We start from the raw sequence: 18,861 nt of genomic DNA on the forward strand, positions 1-18,861 counted from the left end.
TTAGCCTGGTGAAATACTGGCAAGTACAGTATAATATGTGTTAATTACTTATTAGAGGAGAGTTAAATATGTGTGATTCATTTCTCTGGTAGTTATTCCTGAATAGGGTGTCCCTTTAGTATGTACCTGGCTATTTTGATTATGCAACAAAAATAAACATGAATATTAAAACTCCATCAAAGCCTTTGAAGTCCCTTTCCTTGGTTTTCAAGTGAAGCAAACACATCAATCCGACTCAGGAGACAAAGCTATGGTCTCAAAGCAGCTATTACGTTTAGAGAATTACTCCATATGTGAGCGTTAAAAAGACTGTTTTTTCCCCCCCACAAAATAGGAGTAATTGATTGTTTACTTCTTTTCCAGGGTTTTTTTTTGAGTGTCTTCTTTAGTATTCAGAATCTAAAAGCAAAATCCTTGTTTTAGGAGGTAATTTAAACTGGATTGTACACAGGAACCGCATCATTTTAACAGTTTGAGGATAATCTGATATATTTTATTTTTGCTTTGGATGAAAAAAAACAGCTCAGCAGAATTTTGAGGGGTTTTAGTATCAGTTGATTGACATTACATTTGCTTGAACTTGTAAGGAAATGCTTTCCTAACATTTTCCTGGGACTTATCCATATTAGATTGGTACTTTTTGTTCATGTATAAATCTGAATTATCATCTTCATCATAAGACTTTGGCTCCTAACTGCACTGGACTTTGCCTCATAATTGGGAGCTATTTTTAAATAACAGGTTCAAAAATATATTGGGAGTTAAAAGTATTTTGTAAGATCACTATGATCCTCATCTAGAGTATGGATTTTAGTCACTGGTTAGCCAAACTTTGTTTTCACCTGTAGAAACCACGTTCTAACTCACCTTCCATAAATATCTCTTCGCATTCTCTAGTGAGGATGTAGGCCTTTTTTTCCCCTAAGAATTTCCAACTTAGCTCTATGCAATTAATATTAATTGCAATAAAATCTAAGCCTGGATTGGAGAGCCCTTTTATTTAAATTAAAAAGTGATTTGAGAAGAATTGCCTTAGCAACTTTTATTTTCCATATCATTCTGTTACTAATTAGGTGTCTGCCACCTACACAGTCCTTTACTTCTGTGCAAAGAATGTGTAAGATACATTGTCTATCATTAAACTGCTGCCAAAAGCAGCATGTGCTCAATCATGGAAACCAACTATGAAGTTGATTTAAATACAGCCAACACTAAGCATGACTATAAAACACATAGCCCATACTAGGCAAGCTTTTTTTTTAATGGGAAATTTTTCATGTTCCAAGCCAAATCAGCCAAATCAATTCCAAGTCTGTGAGTCATTCAAGAACCATATGCGGCTCTACTACCAGCAAACATCCTCAACCCCCACCTGAGGCTTCAGATTCTTCCAAATCATTTGGCAGGCATCCTGTGTGCAGGCTGAAGCCCAGAGGCTTGAGGTTCAGATTCCCCTGAGTTTTGCTTGCCCTCAGCCATATGGCCGCAGCAGCAAGCTAGGGAGGATTCTCCCATTTCCATAAAGTGGGCATAAAGCCAAGGCCCTCCCACTGGAAATGAAAGTGGGAGGTTAACTATACATTAGCTCTGCGAGTACTACCCCCTGCCAGAAAAGCAGTTAGCCCCAGGCAAACATGCTAAGTTAGTACAACTTATCTGAATAAGTTATATGGTAGTGCTCATTAAGTGTAGTCTCCCTCAGCAATGACTCTCTTTCAGGTCATGGTGAGCCACTACAATGCATACCTTTCGACTTCATCTTTACTACCACAGCTGATCTATGCCTTTTTTTCCTACTTCCAATGATTTCTGTTTCTTCGACAGCCTTAACTGTCTGGCAAACATCTCCAAACAGGACCCCAAACAGTTAACTGAGAATCCCTTTGTTGGTCCCTCTCTCAGCTTGTCACATGTGACTACTGTCAACCATGAGGTTGAGCCAGACCAGGGTGCCCTGCACCTTATCTTCATATAAACTTTGGGAAGATCCCAGGACTTTTGACCAGAACACCTGGTTCCAATCATGAGTAGAGAGCACATGTATCATTTGTGGGGGAATCTAAAGCAACCACACATACACATGGCAACCATTGTAAAGGGTGTGTGGGTTTTAAATGTGTTTTAAGGTTTGTGTAGAAATGCTTTTCTGAGATGGTGTGTGTGTGTGTGTGTATATCCCCCCCCCCACCCAAAAAAAAAGTGCTGAGTTTTGGGATAACCGTACTCTGAAGTGCTGTTGATCATGAGTGGAGAGTTAATTAGCACATGTATCCTTTGTGGGGTTATTTAAAGGAGCCACATATACTAAGCACTGCTGAGTTGTAGGGTTGCTGTACCTTGAAGTGCTGTTGATTTGGCTGGAGCTTATCCCAATCAACTATATAGTAAATCAGGAGCCTTTTGGCTTTGGGCTAATATCATGCATAGAGGCCATGTCTACATGAGACGTTGACTGTGCAGTAACCCAAGTTAGTGCACAGTAGTGTCAACAAAATGGCTTTTTTTGTGAAACTGACTGCATAATAGGGCTGTGCAAAATTTCACTGGTTGTTTCATTTCAAAGCTGTTTCGACTCGTTTCGAGCTCAAAACAGTGAAATGGGAATGAAACGGGCTTCAAAACAGACTTGAAATGAGGGCAGTTGAAATGTTTTGAAAGTTTTGAAGCTTAAGCTGGGCTTGCCTGCAAAGAAACAGAAAGTAAGGAGAGGAAGGGGGAAGGACTACTCTTATATTGACTGTGTAGCTGGCCAGTGACTGTGATCCTTCCCTGAGGTCCCTTTCAATCCCAGTGCTCTGGGGGTGGGATGGAAAAACAGCATAAAAGGCATCATTGTTTGAACTGGCCTGCTTGGGACTGCTGGTGGCGCAGCAGCTCTGGTGGGACTTCTGGTGGTACAGCAGACCCAGGAAATGCCAGGACCGAGGATCCCCCTGGTGAAAGGTGGGTAGAGGGTGTCATAAACTCCAGTCACCACACACATTCACACAGTCCTGACTGAGGAAAGCCCAGACCTGTTACATCTTTGACAGGTCTGAGGCTTGCTGGTTGCAGTGGAGTTGTGAGGCTCCAGGTGAGCTCTGCCACTTTTCACAGCTGGGCCTATGAACTTCACTTCATCAGTCACTTCATCAGTCAATAGGCACAGAAACTAATGGACTCAATATAGACATTGGATTTATGACACACTACAACCTGTCAGACATCTGATTCCCCAGGCACCTCTCCACTTTTACCTGTGTTGCTACATCTCCCTTCGCCCCCAGCCCATCTCTCACCCCCTGATGCCTCCATTTCCATTTTCACTGACTGGCTTTCTTGCCTGCATTGCATGCCAGCCTCTGCCTTCTTTACTATTCCTTCCATCCAGGAACAGCACACACACACATATGAACTGCAGGTGCTTCCTTAGCCTGACAAAGGGTTTTTCAACCTGAAAGCTTGCTAAGATTTATTTCTCTAACTATTCAGCTCGTCTGCTAAAACATACCAGATTAGATTGACCCAAAGGAAAGGACCTTATCTGCCAATGCCATGTCCTTAGACTAACACCCCTAGCACCTGACCAGAAGGACACAGGGCCCTGGGCACATCTAAGCCCTGGGGCTGGGGCTGGCAGGGAGAGGTCTCTGGCACCTGCTGGAAAAGAAACTCCTGCAGGAAAGAAAAGAAAGGCTCTGTGACAGTTTGGCTGCCTGAGATGCTGCTGGTGCTACTTTGCTAGTGCTCATTAAGGTATTTTATAACCTGTTGTCATTTAAAGTAGTGGACCAGACTGAGGCTGTAGGGAAGGAGGAAACCTCATTGGGGCACACTACCATGTTGTGTAGAGGCCCCAGCACCAGTGAGGGTGTGCCTTAACACACACACACACTGTCCCCCATGTCATGAGTTTTTGTTGTCAGCAGCCTGAGGTACAGTTTCCCAGAAACCCCTGCACCTATCTCCATGAAAGCTGGCAGGCCTCATGGCCTCAGCAGGGCCTAGAGTGCCTGCAGTTTTCACCCTGCTGTGCCTTAACACACACACGGTGTCACCCATGTCATGAGTTTTGCTTGTCAGCAGCCTGAGGTGCAGTTTCTCAGAAACCTCTCCAACTGTCTCCTTGACAGCTGGCAGGCTTCGTGGCCGCAGCAGGGGCTACCATGCCTGCAGTTTTCACCCTGCTGTGCCTTAACACATACACGTGACATGAGTTTTGCTTGTCAGCAGCTTGAGGTGCAGTTTCCCAGAAACCCATCCACCTATCTCCTTGAAACTTGGCAGGCTTCATGGCCTCAGCAGGGGGTTACCACCCCTGCAAGTTTCATCTGAATCAGGCAAGAAATGCCAAAGTTGTAGGCAGTTTCATGCTTCCCCAGTATAGTCTATGGGCGAAATGTCAAAACAGCATCAAAACAGAGAAACAGTTTTGATCAAATGAAATGGAACAGTGGTTCCGAAATTAAATGAGACTCGAAACAAAACACTGTCCCACTGAAACATCAAAATGGAAGTCAAAATGTAACCGTGCTGTTTCTCACAGCCCTACTGCGTAGTACCCCGAGATTATTGTGCAGTAGCGTCGAGTCACGGTTTCTGCCACATGATACTACTAGACAGTAGCCTTGGGCTACCACATAGTCAGCGTCTCATATAGAAGTGGCCAGTTTGTTCTGCTTGGAATAAAAGTGCTGCTTGGAAGTATGTTTATGAAGTACCTATGCTGAAACTTGCAATTTAAAAAAATGTGATATGCATCTATTCTGGATGACCTAAATCTATGGGTACTATAGGCAAATTACTACAGGCATTTTTATTTCAAGATCAGTGTTTTCAAATTTGCCCCTCACTTCCATGCACTCAGGGAGAGCAGGGTCTGACAGGAAGGAGGGGGAGGGGCTGCAGATAGAAGAAATTGGGGGGCAAAGGGTTGACTAACCCCCCAAATTTATTTTTCCTGATATAGCAGTGGGAAGGGGACAAGTTCAAGGACAACTTCCAATAATTAGACTCTATACCTGGAAAATTTTTAACAATTTATAAAATGATCTCCCAATAATTAGATTTATATTCAAGTCAATATGGTAAGACAAGAAGTAACTGACATAATATGCAGCAAAGATTGAAGTTAAATATTAGGGAAGTATCTTAACTGTGAGAAAAGTGGAATTTTTATTCTGGTGACCTAGGGATGCTGTAGAATCTCCTTCTCTGGAGGTTTTGAAGAACAGGGGGGGACAAACAACTGTCAAGAATGCTCTAAGTATACTCTTTCCTACCTCAGCGCAGGGGAATGGACTAGGTGACCTCTCAAGTTCCCCTTCAGGCTGACATTTCTTGTAATATTTATGATATTGTATTTAAACTGTCTTACTTTCAAAGGCTTGAATGTGCACTTGAGTCTGTATCCTCAGAAGGACAGAGTACTTACAATGCTGACTCGGAGGATTAGTCTTTATAAAGTGGATTAATCTCCCACTGCAGTTTACGCTAAAGAACAATGGAACATAGCTGATGACACAAATAAAGCACAGATCAATCCTGCTGAGGACTCAGTATTTGAAGTAACAGAGCTGTTTCAAGTTAATTAAAAGAGTTGAAACAATGACTTTGTGCCTCTCTTAACTCTTGTGATGTAGTATTTTATAAATTTAGGACTTTTTGTTGCTCGTTTCTCTGCACATCCTAAGACAGCACACCTGTGGTCAGAAGCAGTTGCCTTAATTATGGGAGTGATCCTTTGAGCTCCTTGCTGGAATTTCCTCCGAGAAGTGATCAAGAAATGTTTTTCTATACCCAGCTGCCCACATGACCTTGGACAAGTTGTTTAGGCCAAGGTTTTAAAAAATAAGAATCTAAATTCATATTTAGGCACTTACTTGTTTTTTTTGAAAGTGCTGAACTTCAATGGGAGCTGCTTATTTGAGCTCCAGGCAGATGATGCCTAAAGATAAGTTTTGGCTTCTAGCTTTAGGCACCTGTTTTGAAAATGTTGCACTTTTATATCTTTGTGACTCTGTTTTCTCTTCTGTCAATAGCATGGATAAGGATATTTTAGTTTCTATGTCATCAACATCTGTGAAGATGGAGATCTGCAGATAGCACTGCAGAAGTACCAAGAATCATTAAATAGGATGATGATTATGTATTAGTGATACAGTAGAAAACCTAGCATGTCTGGGAATAATGGCCTTCGGTAGGTTCCGATTTGAGAACTATCTGGTTAGAAGTGTTGCTCTTAATGTAGGCAGTGCTTTAAATCCCCTTGCTCTGCACACGAACACACAGTTGGTCTGTGTTTGTCTCCAGGTCACCTTGAAAAGGACTATTTAAAAGCCTTCATATGTTAACAACAATGTTGATCCTACATCAGCTTGGCCTGTGCTAAAATACATCAGAGTGAAACTTCATGTTTGTATGTTTTGTTAAACTTAATAGAATACACTGTTAAGTGTTTAACCCTTATACAGACACTAAGGGCACAGCCAGATGAGCACAGATATGCAGTATGTGGCACTGCAGACCCATCTGCAGCCCCACACAGCACATGCAGGCATTCCCTGCACTGCTATTTTGCTGTGTGGAGGGTTTTCTTGGCCCCGGGGGATCCTGGGGTTAAAAATACCCACACCAAAAAAAGTGGGACAGTGCACATGGTGGCAGCATGTGTCACCTAAAACAGGAACATGGAAGCGTGCTTTAACCCCCCCCCCCTGCCCCCCCAGCTTTTGCCATGGGCCACTAAAGGCATTCTGGATTAAAAGTTGAATGTCTGTTCACTTGCTTATCAGTTCAATCTACACAATTTAGACTAAGCCATCAAGATTGAATCAATTCAGTCTTGGGCTTATCTGTACTTAACCAATGAGGTCTTGTCACTGACTTTGATGGGAGTAGGATCAATTTCTTTATCATCATTCAACAATTACTTGCTGGTTTTTCTTTTATGCTCATTCCTGCCTTCTTGGGGAAGAGATGGGCATTTAGTCATCAATTTTTCACAGTCCATGCTTAGGCTCTTGGATTTCTACCTGCCCCCCTTCCCAGCTTTGTATTTTTGCTTATGAACTTAGTTATTTATTTATTGCAGCTGGCGTTCAGGATAAAATTGGCTGGGCATTTGGTTTGGGATTAGAAAGACTGGCCATGATCCTATATGACATCCCTGACATTCGCCTGTTCTGGAGCGAAGACGACCGCTTCTTGAAACAGTTTTGTATACCTCACATTGACCAAAACATAAAATTTCAGGTAAGAATTTTTTTTTTTTTTAAATATTCGTTTTCCCCTCCATAAACCAGGGTTTGAATATTTCCAGAAGTGAAAGGATCTGAAGTCACCAACATTGTGTTCCACAGTAAAATGAGATTTCAGATCATAACAAGATTTCAGCTCTGGAAACATCACAGCACTACCATAGATTTGTGTCAGTGAGATAAAGTTTTGCTATGCTGTTGATAGGAAATCATCCCTACTCGAAACAGAATTTAAGCATGTGCTTAACTTGAGCTGTTGTCCTTAGGACAGATGGACCTAAGTATAAATTTTAACACTGTATTGTTTTGAAAGTACTAGGGCATGTCTACATGTGCACTTTAATGCGCACTAGCCTATTTTACTGTGCATTAAAGCAGCTTGTAGAAAACCATACTATTACATTAATGTGCAATAAAATAGGCTACTGCACATTAAGCATCACCTAAAAAGCATGTGCTTGCGCTACAGTGCATAAGGGTAGCCTAAAGCACATTAATTTAGTACCTCACATTGGAAGTACTAAATGTAATGCGCATTAGGAAAAGCACATTAATTGCGCATGTGGATGTGACCCCAGAGAAGCTGGGTCTCCAAATACTGCTTAGAATTTAAAAATCTTTGCTTGAAGTTACAACCATAAAACCGCCATTGGCTTTAATAGATATAATGTGGCCCAATGGCCCCAACACACTAAGAAATTATGTCTTGATATTGTCTTCATTTATATGGATATTGCTTTTAATGACAGAAAGCACAAATTTCTTTTGACAACCAACATCTAAGCAGCATTTTCCTCCAGTCTTTTGTGCAGGGGTTGTGCCAGCTCTACTTTTGTAGTTCTTTTGTAACTCCCCTATTGAGGCCATCTAATCATTTTTACAGCTAGTAGACAACTGCGCTCATTCCAGTGATGGAGCAGCTAAGCATGAATTGATTAAAAGGAAATGCTTTATTCAGAAGAAGATCAAGTAATCTGTCATTGTGTTTTTCTGGAAGAATTACTGTAAACTTAAAGTAGTGATGGAAATATTACACATTTTCTTTGTAGGAGGAATTGGTTGATATTGTGGCAGTAATTTATGGCTATAGGAGGAGAGGACTTTACCGCTACTTTTACCATTCAGCTCACTTCCTTTATGAACTAACCTGACTTGCTAAGATTTAAAAGTAAATAGAACATTAAAAATATGGTAAATCCAGATAATCCCTGAAAATATTCCATGTTAAATCAATAACAATAGGAAAGCTGCTGTTGAGCTTCTTGGTGTTTCTGGTACTTCTTTGTTTATGGAATCAAGATTCTGTTTGTAATATTTATTTGGGGACAGAAAAGAAGGAAAGTCAAATTGGAAAGTGATTAGGAAAAAAGTGGTGTTTAGACTGTGATCACCACTTATTACAGAAAAACTTTCACAAAAATGTTTGATTGTAGTCAGGATTTGAGCTATTAATTTTCCTGAAAATTAGAGTCAAGGCCTTAAACTGGAATCAGTGTCAGTAGAGGGACTTCAGCACAGTCCTGTTGAGCTCACAGCACCCTAACAGGTTACTCAGGTGGGTAGGTGGATTCTGTCCTAGCTGAGCATCATCATATTCAGCTTCAGTGTTGAAGAATAACAGCTATCCAACTCAGAGGTGCTAAATGTGTGTTATGGTGACCAGGTCCTTGACTAGGAGGAAAGGATAAGCTTCCCAAGCAAACTGGAGTCAAAGAAAGGCGTTTTTAGAAATCACTCTTACCTGCTTCTCCAAGTTTAGTTACGAGTCGGACAGAATGCCAAGGCTTCAGACCATTTTGATGCATAGAGACTATTTTCCTACAATTGGAGACAACAGCTTGACCAACTCTCTAAAGTGTTTCTCTTTTTCAACCAGCATCGTTTTGGTTTTGTGTAGGCTCATCTTGAACCAGCTGCTTTTATCCAGGCCCTAATTCCCTGTAGCCATTCCAATGTTTTAGAAGTGGCTGTTTTTATATCAGTAGAGAATGGGTTATACAGTTGAGTGTCATCAACATACAGCTGGAAATTAAGTCCATGACTCCTCTCTGTCTCTTCTAGTGGACTGCTAGGCCCCTGACAGGCAGTATTTCCATCAAGCAACAGGTAATGTTGCCTAATGGAAATTGTCACACCATGTGACCTGCTTCACATTCACAGGTCAAGCTATCCAGAGGGATAAAAGATTTCCTCAGAGTTTGCTCTGCCAGCACTCACCAGAAAGGGGAGCTGGAGAGCTGCTGTCAGCCCTCCTTCCACACCTTCAGCTGTGTTGCTAATGAGAAGTGATCTGTGAGCTCCCCCTGGGTGACAGAGCTTCTCCCCTAAACCTTGCACAGAGCAGGGGACACTTGTGAAAAGGACAGGTTGGATGGGGGGTTAGAAGTGATGGGGCTCAAACTCTCCTGGATCATCTTATAAGGTGCTTTGGTGTATGTGTTTTTTCTCTCTCCTCATCTTGTCAGCACTGGCAGCTTTCCAAACAAATTCCCTTTTCCTCTCAGATTACTATAGTGTAAGTAAAGCATGACATATTGAATGTCTTCAGTATACTTTTTTTTCGCACAGAGAAGAGGTGCAAATGGCTCCTTAAAGAAGCAGCTTTGAAGGCTGGTTGAGGAAAGGGAGAAGGGGCAGTGGATCATGACATCTGCTAAGGCACCCTCAGACAGCAGAGGTCAGCATGAGTCACAGAAAGTGCAGACAGACATGACAATTTTCGCCTGATCTGGCCACAGAAAGCAGCCTATAGCTGTGACCAAACACAAGTGCAGAGCTTCAGACTGCTTCAAAAATAGCCAGTTGGGCAAACATCTGAACTCTCATTACATGAGGGGTCAGATGAAGATGATTCAAAGAAGAGTGTCTTCAGTAACTTGTGTCTGCCAGCCTGTCACTGTTTTCAGAATGTGAGGGAGGAAAGGGAATGGGAGGAGTTCGGTCTGAGGTATTTTCAGCCCCTGCTGGAGGGTGGGGCAGGTATATTGAAGCCCCTGCTGAGGTGGGGGGACTCCAATTAACCCACCCCACCCTCCAATGCCAGCTGGGGAACCCCTAGCATGAGCTCTGTCTGCTCCCTTTCCCCCACTCCCATTCTGAAAACAGTGACAGACTTGGAGGGAGGAGGGGCTGTTGCTAGGGGAAACTGGCTGCAGGCTCCCAGCCAGCAGCTACATTCTCCTCCCCCCGGAATCAACAGTGAACTTCTGTTTGGTCCGGAGGGTCGTCACTGTAACTCAGAACACTTCCTGCAAAGCAGTCTGAGTTACAGTGGGGAGCTGCACCTCTGTCTGCACCCAGAGAGTCCCACTGCAGGAAGTGTGGGGACAGAGAACAGCCTGCCCTAGCAACAAAAATGTTCTGCGTTTTTCAAGCAACATCTTTGTGGCTGGTTGGCCATTTTTATCATGTGATAATTACTTTGTATGTGTAGCAGGTCTAAATTTATTTTGCAGTTAATCTGTTAATTTAACAATAAATGTAATGTGTCAGGCCGTAGAGATAGTGAGGAGAAGCCAGGTTTTTAAGGGGATGTCCAGGGGTCAAAAAAAACCATGGCACAAAAAGGTGAAGTGGTGCATGTGGTGGCAGCATGTGCCGCCCTAAGCCAGAGCCTGACCAGGTTCTGAGTGGCAGGATTGCCACTGCTACAGCCCCGGGAGGCCTCCAGGACCCCAGGCAAAGCTGCTGGGGCCAGCCCAGTGCTGGCCTCAGCCTCCCCTATCCTACCCAGCATAACTTGCCATACACTAGAGCACGTGTGGCACAGATGTTCCCTGGGGTCAACTAGCGTCAGCACAAGGTGTGCCGCTGCTAGTTGTCTCCAGGGAACCAAACATCCATGCACATCTGGATGTGGCTGCAGAGTCTGATTATGGATATCCAACCCATGTCTATGTCCATGAGAAGTCAGTGTTTAGTGTGGTTTGCTAATGTCATGTGTGGTTGAAACTTGGTAGTTACAATTTTCGCAATTGTTTCAGTAAGGGATGGGAAGTAGTGAGGTTTTCAGAGTCAGGTATAGTTTCTTGAGGACAGGGTAAACTCTTGCATGTTTTGAAGGTGTGGGTTTCTCTGAAGGAGACCCTGACTACTTTCACTGATAATAGGCATGATATGCCTCAGCCAGGAACAGAAAAGATCTCTTTTACAGGCTGTGGTGCTCATGTTTTTTCAGGACTTCTAGAGCTTCAGCAAGCTTGAGTTCAGTTTAGCTCAAGTCAGCACCACACTTGTGCAAATATTACAATAACCAAAATGAAGTGTCTTCAGACTTTGTAATTCCCTCAGAAGCATTTTACTTTTCCTTAATCAGTTTTAACAGTAGATGTTCTTGTACCATTAAACACAGACTCTCAAAATAAAAAAATACTTCTCTTATATCAAGCCTTTTTCTCTCAAATATCTGAAAGCCAGAAAAAATAAAATTTCTCTCCTCTTGACATAGGCAAAAATGGTCTCTATAGTAACAGTCAATTTTCTTTCCTCTATGTGAAATCATAAAAAAAAATAGAAAGAACTTCTACTATATTAGGCAATCTTGCCAATTTCTCTGTCATTGCTCTTATGATTCCACTGATATGTTATCCTATCCATTCTGTGGGAGACGATTTTGCAGCCCAACAAAACTTTAAGCAAACATTCTCATGCTATTCTGGGAATTTTTTCATTTGCTCAGTTTTATACCACCACTTCGGATTTTTCCTCCATGGACATCCTTAAAGTATTTCCCCACCGTTCTAATATTTATAGGGCCAAACCGTATTTCACCTTTATGTGCCTGAGCACTATTTATGCATCTACAAGCAGCCATGTAGATCTGGGCTGTCTCATCTCCAGGGCAAGCCCCCAAAATGACATTTCTCTGGCTATATTTGGATGCACAACTGTCACATAGGTGTATAAAGCTGAAATAGGATTGGGTTCATCTTCTATTCTGTTTCCCTAAATCAACAGTAAGCAAATTTACTCATATCCAGGATAGGGACAAAAGTAAACTAGGATCAGTTTCAAAGTGGAAGGGGGTGTTGCTGCTCCTGACCTGTGCTACCATTGTTCCACTCTAACAGTTAAATGTGTACAAGCCTGCAGCTGTACAGATATGACAAACCCACTCCAACTTTAACCCTGCATCATCCACGGTTGAAGATGAGGCTGTTTTACGCATTTTTTTTGCTGTAGAAACATGCACATGTTACAGTGGGAGCTTAACAGCCACTGCAGCCCTGATCAGTACCTCCCTTTTTAAAGGTGATCCAAGCATAGGTTTTTATATGCCCATAGTTCTGGCGTTAGAAGTCAGTCCTCCAAGACATTATCTGGTATCTCTGAGGAGAGTGCACATTTCTGAATGTTGATATTGTTATGTTTGCAATCAGTTTTAGCCTTATCTCTAATATCACTGTTTTCTTGTTTTGTTTTCCAATCCCAATATTCCTGAAAGCTAACATATGCTAACCAAGGTCAGCAACCTTAACTTCAGCTTATGGTGGTTTCCCTCTCCTTTTTTAAATTTTAATTGGAATTTCCTTAGTCCCAGTATGGCATGGTAGAACTGAGAGAATGTACAAACGTGGCACTCTTCCCTTCCTCCCTTCCTTGAGGACTGCAAATCCTGAGGCCCTGCCATGAGAGTCCTAACTCTGAAGCTTCCACAATCCAGCACTGAGAATCTTGTGAGGATGCAATCAGCAACTTTCCTAACTCTTTGCCCACCCCATTGGGGATTTTGGAGGATCACTGGTTGTTTCCCCCATGCTTCTTTCCCATAAACTTAAGTTTCTCAGCTACAAATCATCCAAAATATCTGGCTTTTACCAAACTAAAATACAAATAATAAAGTTAATAAATAAAGTAACTTGATTTTGGGGTATACTTGGAGATGCCCCCTCTAAAGCTAAATAAATTATTTAAAAATAAACTCCACTAAAATCTAAACTAAGCTAAAGTCTGCACTACAAATTTGATCGTTTGGGCTGGTTGCTGATGTGCGGCTTCTTCAGTGGTGGTGATTTGCTTCCACAAGCTCACTGTGAGGCTTCTGGAAACCTCAAAAAAAGGGGAGGTTCCTTTCTCCTGCTCTCTTTCTGCATATTTCTTAGAAATTGTAGGTATAGAGATCCCTTCCTACAGACCACAGGAGACATGTTGAAGTGTGCACATATGTACATTGCATGCATGTACATTCATGAAGAGGACAAGGAACGTAAGAAAGGAGCAACAGAGTTGAGAGGACAGATGCATCTAGTAAAAAATTAATTTTAATTGTCTCCCTTTCTCCATTCTAAAGGTCAGCTCTGGTAAATGCATTACTGAGTGTTTCTCACTCTGGGGACCAATGCTTCCTTTCATGTGCTTTTATACAAGCAGGTTGTCTGTTCCATCTTCAGCTTTGGTGCAATAATTGTCTCTAGTCTTCAGTTTATATTTTCGATTCTGCCTCTGCATTCAAAACAGTTAGAGGCTTACTCATTTTTAATAATGAAAATTGGTGTCCAGCTTTCATATTGGACTGACAATGTTGCCTTTTTAAAGGGTGAATAGCTTTTGTAGAAAAGTAACGTTTTGGTCCTGCACACTAGATCTAGGTGAATGGAAGTCTGAAAAGCTCTCTTTTCTCTTTGTCATTTTCCTAGTAAATGACAAAAACAATAGACTACTTGAACTTTGGTAAGCCCCTCTACTCCTACATTGCCATAATTAATGAGCCACTTGTCTGATTCACATCAGATTTGTAGCCTGGCTTCAAAGCTGACTACTAACCTCGAGTCCTATCTGATTTTCCTGACTGAGATAATGGAAATGACAATAATCTGTGTGAAAATCCATTGCATTATGCACAGCGTGTGTGAACAGAAGTGAGCTAAACCAGAAATTCTTCATTGGGTTTCTTGTCAGATTCTCAGCTTTGTGCCACCCAAGAGACTTGGACAAGCCTTTGCAGTTTTGGTACTTGACCACATCAAACCTCTTTGGGTTTCCCCCGTCACTATTTATAACCTGAAAATTATGCACTGCCATTTCTGTTTTTCTGTTCATTAAAAATGTTCTTCAAATAGACAAGAGCGTTGCGCTAGAAAGCAATATCCTTTAATAATATCTGGGTTAAATACACTCTTGTTCAAAGATGGAATTTAATTTGAGCCTATTCTCAAGACTTAAAGAATATGTTTCTTGCATTTTAACAGCTTAAATTTACCAGACTTGGACTCTGTCATCCTAGTTTTCCAGTGTGCAAGCATTAGTATGTCAAGAAGTGGTTGGAAAAGCTGACAGCGCTTACACGACTGCGCCCACCTAGCACAGCAGCCTGAGAGTGCTTTTCCCCATAGATGAAATTACTGTGTTGATTTGGATTAACTAAATGGCTCAACCTATAACCTGACAAGTTGCAGCAGTATGGGGCATTGCAGGAAAGTTATTTCCCTGCAATTACTCACACGGAAGGAGGACCTTGGATGTAAAGGACAGGAAAAATTAAGCATCTGAAGAAAAAGGTGTCAATAAAAATCAGTGACTTGAATCTAAATATCCTGGTTTGATCTAGTTTCCCATGTGGTATCTCCATTCATCAGAGTTCCTCACATACTTGCAAATGCAGATAGAGATTGTTTCCTGCAGTGCACTTAGCTAACATTCTTCGTATGAAAAAGATGTCTCTGTGTTGACAGCTCTCAGGAAGAAGAACAAAAATGAAATGACAATTGGGTAAAGAAGGGACTCAGAGTTCATATAAAATACTGCATGCCTGTAGGTGTTGATTAAGATGAATAGGTTTGCTTGGCAGGACAGTTTTCTAGGATCATACTTCACTGCTACAATGAGCAGCCTGTTGTTTCACTTGCCTAGGCTACCCATTTATGATGTTTCTGTGATTCAGCAGAGACTAAGGGCCCTAACTGAGATTGGGGTCCTCATTGTGCCCAGGCCCTGTGGGTACAAGCACTCAGTAGGAGGAGGTCTCTATTTTGAGAAGCTGGCAAAAACTAAGATAAAGTATTATATTATTATCCCCATTTTACAGAAGGGAGGATGTAGAACACCATTAGTAAAAGTCTTTATAGAGAGAGCTCCCAGATACCTGGGAAGAGGATCTTAGGATATAAGTAGGAAATTTCCTGTAAGAGAGGCAGTACAGGGAAGCTCTGGGAGCCTCCATCTCTTTTGGACAGGATCCCCAGGCTGAAATCCAGAGAAAGTCACTGGGCCTGAGTTCCCCTGGGAATCCCAGTCACGGGGTTAGTAAAGCTAAGGAGTGAAGCATTCTGAGCCCTGTGGGATTGAGACTGTTGATCTTCACATAGGACAGAGGACCACTGACTCACTAGTCGTTTTGCTCCCTGAAAGGAGTGAGCTTATGGGAGAACCTACTGAAGTCACAAACAAGCCACAAGAACAGTAATCAGTGAATACAGAAAAGGAAATCCAAGGCTGGCCAACTTCCCTAAAGGAGTATGCCCATGGGGAAAGATGGGACCAGCTTCCCCTCTAGTCCCATTTGTCTTCATTGAGCATTTTGTGTGTGAATAAAGGATAGCAGGATCAGGCCCATAATATTTTTATTAGAGCTCAGTTTACCCAGTTATGTACTTACCACCATGTTCACTTGCTGCTCACACAATTATGCAGTGTAGCTTTTTAACCTCTTATTACACCACTGTGTAGTCATCAATTTTCTGAGACAGGCGAAGTGTCCCTGGGTACTTAGGAAAGGTGGCTGCTGGGAGATGAAAGACCTGTTCTGAAAATCTAGGAGACCCCCCAAAATAGAACAAAATGGCAGGCTCTAGAGAAAACACTTGGAAAACCAAAGCGCTTCTGCTTGTACACTGCAATCTGTGTCTCGGACGAAGAATAATGTAATGTGCGAGCCTGCCATGTCTACCCGTTTGATCTGATTACACAGTATACAGAGGGGTAGGTCTCCTGATCCACTATTAATATGCAGCTCAGTATAATTTATATTCATCTCTTCGTCAGCGATCAGCTTTATTTCCCAATAAAGGGGTAAACAGATTCACTGGCTGTTACATTTTCAGATATTTTTCATCATGATGTGGTAAGTTTGTGTTTAAAGGGTTATTCATTTATTATGTTTACTTTCTAATAGTGCATCTATTAAAGGCAGATATACAACCATTAGTATGTAAATTGAACTTGGATATCTGAACAAATGAGGTACAGTCTGAAATGCGATTTATTGGCTAACTAGTTTTATTGTAATGGAGGATGTATACAGTTCATGTGTTTGTAGAAACATGGAGAATATGTGATGATGTAGTATAAAAAAAATATTGGCATGATTTTAGAAGGGTTGTATTCCTTATGTGTGCATTAGGCAGACCACCTGAAATGAACATGAATAAAACCTTTATACTACCTCACATTATCACATGTTGCAATCTGTACACTCCTTAGGAAGAGTGTGAAGCTCTTTTCTGCTGACAAGCCAGGTTGACAGAACCAAGAATAGTTTCCTTTCTATTACCTTAGAAAAAGGAAACCCCACAGTAGGCCCCATTATTAAACTCAGAAACCTGTTGGTTATCAATGCCTCTACCATCATGATGTCACATCTTGAATCATGGCTGCAGTATTTAACATGATGCTGAGCTCTCTGGCCCTAGTCCAGCAAATCCCTTTAAGTGTGTGCTTATCCTTTAAGCTTGTGAGTAGTCTTATTGAAGTCAATGGGATTGCTCATATGTTTAAATCTACGCATGTTCTCAAAGTGAAAATCCCAAAATGTAAGGGAAAAGGTATAAAATGCATTCTTTACTCCAGAATTAAAAAATGCCTAGCCCTAATTTTGTTCTGTATTTTTTGTAATAGAGAATCTAAATCAAAACGAACTGGGACCAAATATATACTAGCAAAGCAAGCATGATTTTCCAATAGTAATTACTATTGGCAAATTATTTGCTATGGCAACTCTGCCATCATATGATACAGAAGTGAGACACTCAGAAGCCCTTAGCACACATTGCATTTAAGGTGTGATTAATATGTTAATCATGCCATAAATAATAATAATGCTGCATGTTCAACTGATTTACAGTGCCATAAAGTGGCAAACCAGTCACAAAAGATATTCCACAAAGTATGTGGAACATTTTTGTGGCTAGTGTATCTGGCAACATAATTTGAACATTTAGCATGCCCATGTTGATGCTGACAATTAGCTGATTATCAGCTTTAGCATTTGAACAGGATTTGGCATTGGGACCAGGATAGCCTGGGGGTCCTAGCAGGGAGCCTGTGGGTTTGCCAGTGCCAGGCAGGGGGATTCAATCTACTCCCCCTGTCCAGCACTTGCAAACCCATGCTCTGGTCTCCATGCTGGCACTGGTGTATTTGGATATGCCTCACATGGTGTGGCATCTCATATTAGATCTCATCACACCATTAAATGAAACCCTGCCAGCCACCAGACATACCTCCAGATACAGTAGCACAAGATAATACCTACTGAAAAGTACACAGCCTTTCATTTAAGTGAACTTTGCAATTGCCCTCAATGCTCATGTTTCTTGTGCATGTGATTAGCTCTTTATTCCCACCAAATGTGGTGTAGAAGGCGTAATAAACCAGGACTGAGTTAAGATGCTCCCCACAGCTAGCGACTATCATTTTTCTATGAATAAATTATGTCTAGCCCTGAGCAAACATGCTAGTAGGTATAGCAGAAGATGTCAGGAACCTGAAAATATCCATTCCTGGAATACTACACATATTTTAATAGGCAGTGGTTTGAAGCACATGAATAAGAGACAGGGTAGTGCTGGTTGCATGACTTACTGGCCCAATATGTGTGTACTGGGGCAGTGTCAGGTTGAGCCATTGCCCTCAAAACCACTCTACTGGATAGTCCTGGTAGAAGGGTGGGAACAGAGGTACATTTTTTCATGTATGTTTGTCCACAGCCAAAGGAAGCTTGACCTTCCAAAAAGGTGGAATGTCAAGTTGGCTATTTATTCATCTATTATTCATTGCTTGTGGTAACATCCTACATGTACAAAGTATGAGAGATCACAAAACACTTTTTTCTGCTATCCACCATCATTTCATTCTTCTTCGTTTCAACTTTTTCTCCGGCCTTGACAAATAGAATTTTATTGTGCTCATGTCCATTCAGGTTGCTTCTGCAGTTATTATTTATGTACTGAACATGCCATTCTCCTCTTTGTATTCTTCTATCACCTTTGCTTTCTGAATTACATCAAACCTAAGCTTTTTGCCTTCATTTTCAAGGTCCTCCATATGCCTCTCCCCACCCTACCTATTTCTCTTATTCCTTATTGAACAATCTACTCCCAGCTTCAACTGGCCAATAATTCAAGCCTTCTTTGCCCACTTGTTAAATTTTCAACCAAGCACCTTTGTGCTTTTTTCTATGCTGTCTTTCATACTTGGGAGGACCTCCCTGTAGATATCCACAAGTCCAATTCATTGTTTACCTTTAAATCCTCCTTGAAAACTCATATTTCCTCCTATGCTTACAAAATCATGAGCAGTTAGACTTCTGATGAGCTATCATTAGTGCCTGTCATACTGACAAATATTCTCTCACTTCTTCTTTGTATTCCCCTATCAGTCTGTCTGTTGTTTCTCATCTTTTGCCTAG

The 18,861-nt window shown here is 41.6% G+C and overlaps 1 protein-coding gene across 6 annotated transcripts in view; it reads left to right on the forward strand.

The window, feature by feature from the left end:
• The window catches only part of FARS2 (phenylalanyl-tRNA synthetase 2, mitochondrial), a 433,719-nt gene that overhangs the window by 230,637 nt on the left and 184,221 nt on the right, over positions 1-18,861 (forward strand). For all 6 annotated transcript variants that reach the window (XM_059724365.1, XM_059724364.1, XM_019490472.2 and 3 more), the window contains one exon: positions 7,073-7,233. In XM_059724365.1, coding sequence (XP_059580348.1) covers positions 7,073-7,233 — 161 coding nt within the window. The remainder of the gene's footprint in view (positions 1-7,072; positions 7,234-18,861) is intronic.

This window comes from Alligator mississippiensis, chromosome 3 (assembly GCF_030867095.1).
Source record: "Alligator mississippiensis isolate rAllMis1 chromosome 3, rAllMis1, whole genome shotgun sequence".
Classification (NCBI taxonomy): Eukaryota; Metazoa; Chordata; order Crocodylia; family Alligatoridae; genus Alligator; species Alligator mississippiensis.